At 37.2% G+C, this 6,000-nt stretch overlaps 1 protein-coding gene across 4 annotated transcripts in view; it reads left to right on the top strand.

Moving 5' to 3' along the window:
* Window positions 1-2,075: 2,075 nt before the first annotated feature.
* LOC135214309 (enhancer of mRNA-decapping protein 4-like) overlaps window positions 2,076-6,000 on the top strand; it is a 57,280-nt gene continuing 53,355 nt past the window's right edge. For 2 of the 4 annotated variants that reach the window (XM_064248470.1, XM_064248469.1), the window contains exons 1-5: window positions 2,101-2,708; window positions 3,386-3,591; window positions 3,827-4,022; window positions 5,109-5,259; window positions 5,463-5,648. In XM_064248470.1, the coding sequence (XP_064104540.1) occupies window positions 2,635-2,708; window positions 3,386-3,591; window positions 3,827-4,022; window positions 5,109-5,259; window positions 5,463-5,648 (813 nt within the window). In that variant the 5' untranslated portion in view covers window positions 2,101-2,634. Of the gene's footprint in view, window positions 2,709-3,385; window positions 3,592-3,826; window positions 4,023-5,108; window positions 5,260-5,462; window positions 5,649-6,000 lie in introns of all 4 variants that reach the window. The other 2 variants (XM_064248468.1, XM_064248471.1) reach the window with 2 other exon arrangements.

Below are 6,000 nucleotides of genomic sequence, written 5' to 3'. Positions count from 1 at the left end.
GATACGTTACTGGGATAAGGAGCCGACACTGATCCTTAACTTTGAGTTAAAGTTTTTTAACTTAGTGAAATTATTGGGGTTTTTGAAAGGAGTGTGGGGATAACTCTTTCCAATTTGAGCGCGAACCCTCGTGTTAGGATCAGGTGATCGGGATCGGTGTTGCGCTCCTTCATAAGGTGTATTGTCATATAAGTGGATCAGCACCCATTGACAAAGTCCTTTCAGGCTCTGCCGAGTAAGTGGATAAGACCCCTTCGGCAGACCCACAAGAACTCTTGGCCATAGATCACATATCTCGCTAAAGTTTCTTGAGGTGATGCAGACTACTGGGCAAACACCCACGAAGTCTACCACCTATCAGGTAGGAACCAAGGTTTTATTTATACCTACAACATATGTTGTTTACCTGTCTATTCCATATAGTAGCTGTCTCTTACCCTCCACCGAAGGGTGCCAATCAGCTATGTATATATCTGACAGGTAAGTTGATTGTATGAAAATGATATTGTTATGATACAATAAAGTTTCATACATACTTACCTGGCAGATATATACGATTAGGGCCCACCCAGCCTCCCCGCAAGGAGACAGGTGGAAGAGAAAAAATATGATAGAAAACAGGAATGGTTCCTAATCCTGCCACCCAGGGCAGGACGGTAGATCACCTGACCTACCTGCAGCGTGTGCCGCGAAATTTGAATTTCTGTCGGGGACGACGGAGTCTTAGCTATGTATATATCTGCCAGGTAAGTATGTATGAAACTTTATTGTATCATAACAATATCATTTTCGGGTTACGACGCGTCTTAAGAACGGAACCCCCGTCGTAACCCGGGGACCGCCTGTAAATCTCCGTTCTTATTTATCATTCAATTTAAGGAAAAAAGTAATAGGAGAAAGTTTAATAGTACCTATCAAATAAAACGGCAAATTCAGAAATCTAATATGTAATGTGTGCTATTTAAAAAAAATATTTTAAAGAATTCAATATAAAAATACCCTAAAATTATGTACTATTAGTTATTGGTAAAAAAACATTTTAGATTATTAAAATCCATTCATAAATAAGGGAGTTTTTAGAATTTGAATCTAGAAAATGTATGTTTTTGAGAAAAATGCAGTTTGCGAACTATTTATTTTGCTTTTAGAAGCATATAAAGTTTCTTAGAAAAGCCTATATGGCATCTGTTTCCTTCCTTTTTTTATGAGATATTATTCCCTCTAAAAAAGAAACATTTATCACTTAAAGAAAATAGTTTATATTATTTTTGCTTTGGTTCCTTTGCTATCTTGAATGCATAGCAGACCTTCGTTTCGTGGTCTTCTCTTTCATCTGAAGGCCGTTCAGGCTTTCTTCTGTCGTTTTTCTCATAATAGGCAGCAATAAACTTGGTGCATAGCCAATATTATGTTCCATTGGTGCATAGCCAATATTATGTTCCATTGCAGCAACATGTTTTGATATATAAATGAAGCTGCTGTTTCACCGATATGTTCTGTTTTCACACTTTCATTAGCTTGTACTTTGGTATATTGAAAAACAGATGGCACCTCACACTTACACTTTAGTTTCAAGTCAACATCAAAACTGTTTTTATCAATTTCAAGTGTTATATTGCTGTCACACTGCCCGCAAACATCGAACTAAAAGCGTCTTTTAGAGCTCTCAAGGGTAATGAAACTATTTCTCCATCATTGCTTACACTCAGAACGTCTTCTTTTTCAGTCATATAACTTCTCAATAAAAAAACTCCTTAGGTTGGCTCCTGATAAAACACCGACATCACCTGCTACGTCAGGGACAGCAATTACATCTTGAAAATGCTCATTCTCTTCCTCCTCCCCCTCCTCCTCCTCATCAGATAACTTCAAAACAAAGTCGTCGTTGCCATCATCATCATCATCTTGATATATTTGTGCAAGGGAATAATAGATTTCCCTTGGAGCTTTGTAATAGGAAGTATTTGGCATCTCTTCAGCACACATGGTTGGTGGCGACATGTGAGAAGCTACATTAGCTCTCTATACTTTTAGTTTCAAGATAAGTTTTGATATTATTAGAGCTTGCTTCCCTTCGTTTACTAAACTTCTTTTTTGGCATGTTAGTAGTATATATAATACACAATTGATGTCTAAAAGTCTGAGGAAGTGTTGTAATAGATTGAAAATAACAAATACACGATTGCATAAAAAAATACAAGAATTCTCTCTTGAGACAAGTGGCTCACGTTTTTTAGTCATGGGAAGAGTTGCCATCTCTATCAGGAAAACATATTGTACGGCATACGAAACAAAATGCAATGAAAAGAAACTCAAATACTTAAAGAATGAACGCAAAATGAAATAGTAAAACCACCCCTAACCAGACCTTTAATTCTCTACTTGGATGTGGCCTTTAAATTGGCCTTTAAACCATTTAAAAAGCTTCGTATCAATATTATCTTACGTGTGGCAACGGCCAGGACCCAGATGTATGGAAATATGACGATAACTCACTTTCACAAATTTGAGCCAATATCGCCAAAATTACAGGCCGCCGATACCCTTAAGTCACGAGCACCAGTTTACAGATAACATATTCGTACATTGTAGTTACTTATTTGAGTTTTCTGGGTTTTTTTTTTTAGGATAACCATGGAAGGCAGTGGCTTTAAGGATGGTGCAGCAGTATTGCAGGCAATATTTAAGAATGGACAAGGTCAGACAATGTAAGTAAACTTGAAGCTTAACTGTGCCTTTTATAATAATGTAATAGAAATATAATATGTTTTATATGTTTAGTAATTCTACTGCTTTTCAGTTAGATATGTTCCATTTCTTATGCAATGGAATATGCAAAACTGATAGTTAATCTAGGGGTATCCTTTGGTGATAGTTGGTTCAGTCTTTGAAGCTTGGTAATTAGGTAAAATATAAGCAGGTAGGCAAAGGTTAGGGGAATTTCCCCTACCTGACAGTCAATCCCAATGTTTTTCTTTGGCCGTCTTGAATTTACTTGGACCATCGTTCGCACCAGTCTCTGCAGCAATTCGTTGCTGTCACCCAGTAGCACTGAATCTTTAGCAGATACGTATCAGGTACTCCACATTCCATCATTTACACCACTGATATACCAAAACTCTGACTCTAATTATTATTCCCTTTCCTCAGCTTTTTGTCATCTTCCATTCATAGAAGTATAAAACAGTCTAAAAGACATACATATGCTTTTCTTAGTGCAACTTTGACACATAAAAAACATGACTTGTGCCTAGCTGTGGGAAATCTAAGTCAAGCACCTATACAGTACTGTTTACAAGGCATAATAGGATCGAGGCAATTCCCTTACTGAAATGTGAAAATTGTTTAAAGTCCTAGATACTCATTGAAAACTTTATACTTTCAGTTCCTTCCAAGGTATAGAGGAACACTGCAGTAGTGCCATCTTCAGCACAGATGTGAAAGTAGAGGTTGGGGCCACCAATCACACGTCAGGCTCTTCCGCAATTACCACGCGGAACATAACAAACTATCCATGGGAACACTATTACTTTCCCGGAAGTCTTGTAGCTTCGCACTGTTCTGGAGAATACATTGCCTATGCTATAAAAGGTATTGTAAATGAGATAGACGTTTATTCAGAAAACAAATCATTACTGGATCAGTATTTTTGTTCATATTGAAGGAATAGGCAGCTTATTTTGCTATAGTGAAATTTATAATTATTATTTTCTTTGCTTTTTATAGGAAACTTGACAGGTAATGATTATGACCAAATGACTGGTCATTAGTAAAAATATCAGTCAGTTAGTGTTGTGGTTTCCTAATGCCATCGTTTTTTCAACAGCTCCCCAAAAGTCCACTGGGATGGTGAGAATTATAAACAGAAAGTCAGGTGACAGAGGTCTTGTCAAGAATATTCGAGGGATGGTTCGGGACTTAGCGTTTGCACACATGAGTAACAGAGTAATCCTTGCCTTCACTGACCAGTATGGCACACTGTCCGTTATTGAAGTCACTCCGACAACAGAAGCATCATTAGGGTAAGTAGTAACATATTATTTCTTTGTTTTTAGATTTTATAATGTATTTAAATGTCACAAATGTCATTAGTAAACTAAGAGCATGCTATTCTTTTCAGATTCAGCTAATTTATTTTTCGGTGTTTATGCCTATGTATTTATTTCCTATGTTGCTCTTCATTTATACATCTAGTTGTATCATGCTATTGAGTTATACTGTATTTGCAATAAACAACACATATATTACAGTGATTGTATTGGAAACTTGTAGCTTGCATTACTTTTTAAGCACCTCAGATTCTTTTTTTACTAAAAATTTTGAAAGGTTATATGCATATAAAACACAGTGCAAAAGCCACAAACAAAATGCAAGAGTAAGCAAAAAAGAAGAGGAAAAGGTATCACACAACAACAGAAAAGACAGCAAAAGCAAAAGAGAGACTTGAAAATGAGGTAGTTTTGTGTTGATAATGAAATTAAAATTGAATAATACACAAGCAAACAGGTTGAAACCAAATGTAAGGTCAAACTGATCGATTTTTGCAGCCTTCTTCAGCTTGCTTTTCAAACATTTCAAAAGTGCAATTATTTTCTAGGTGAGAACGCATATTTTCAATGATTCCTCTGACTGACATAGTTGTGAACAAAAATGAGGCTTGGGAGTAGGCAAAATATGCTCTACATTACTTCATTCTTTATTCTGTACCTGAATACAGCATATAGTAAACTCAAGCCCTTTTTATCAACAAAAGTAACACGGCTGTAGTATGATGACTTTAGTACGTATCAGGAACCCTTTTGTAATCTTTTTAATTTCTTTATTTTAGAGTGTTGTTGTAATGGATTGGTGTTTGAATTATTAAGGAATATTTGTTATGAAAAGAGTACTGATGATGATTATTTCAAGAAAGACATTGAGTGCTTTTGTCATGAAATTCCTCTCCATTACCATTTCACACAATTAGCGTCACCTACATTCCTATGAGGGAGAACATTTGTTCACCCAGGAATATGTTTAGTTCTGTTTGAATTTTTGATGACATGATTGTCAGCCTTGGAAAACGAAATTTTCTCCTCAAAAGTTTTCTTTTCTGTGACATCAATCAGTACTGAAATGCTGTTGGAAGTAAGAAGTGAAGCAGACAAACCTTCGGACAGTCACAGAGTTATATGGTGTCCTTACATCCCTGATGACCAAGGTAGTGGTGATGAAGGAGACGACCCTGCATTTCTCCTTGTTCTCACGCGGGGGACAACAGTAAGTTCCCTGTCATTTTTGCTTATCACTCTTTTCAGGCCCTCATAGCTTCCTTCTATTTTCTCTCATACTTTTAATCATCTCGTCGAGAAGCAGACTTTAGAGTAAATCTGTTACCTAAAAGTATTAAGTCAGATACTGAGATATTTTGCCAACTATTTTTGTCCTCGGTCGTTATTTGCATTACTTTTAATTGTCCTCAGGCAGAAGTATGGAAAATAAATGTCATATTAAGGGAACATGAAAGTGTACACATATCTCGTGAAGATGTCACGTCCGGGTACCAGCTAATTGAGCAGCATTCATCGCCCATCACAGCAGCAGCATTTAGCCCAGATGGCACAGCACTCGCAACGGCAGCCCTTGATGGCTTCGTCAAGTTCTTCCAGGTAATTTCCAGTGACTGTTTTATTGAGAGCTCTCAGTCCTCTGTGAATGATGCAACATGATATTGTTAGTATACAATAAAGTTTTGTACATACTTACCCGGCAGATATATACTTAGCTATAGTCTCTGACGTCCCGACAGAATTCAAAACTCGCGGCACACGCGACAGGTAGGTCAGGTGACCAGCCCACTCCCGCCGCTGGGTGGCGGGAATAGGAACCATTCCCGTTTTCTAACCAGAATTTTTCTCTTCCACCTGTCTCCTGAGGGGAGGCTGGGCGGGCCATTAAACGTATATATCTGCCGGGTAAGTATGTACAAAACTTTATTGTATACTAACAATATCATTTTTG

Source organism: Macrobrachium nipponense, chromosome 45, assembly GCF_015104395.2.
Source record: "Macrobrachium nipponense isolate FS-2020 chromosome 45, ASM1510439v2, whole genome shotgun sequence".
NCBI classification, from domain to species: Eukaryota; Metazoa; Arthropoda; class Malacostraca; order Decapoda; family Palaemonidae; genus Macrobrachium; species Macrobrachium nipponense.
The sequence above is the reverse complement of the archived record's forward strand: the minus strand, read 5'-3'. Positions and strand labels throughout refer to the sequence as shown.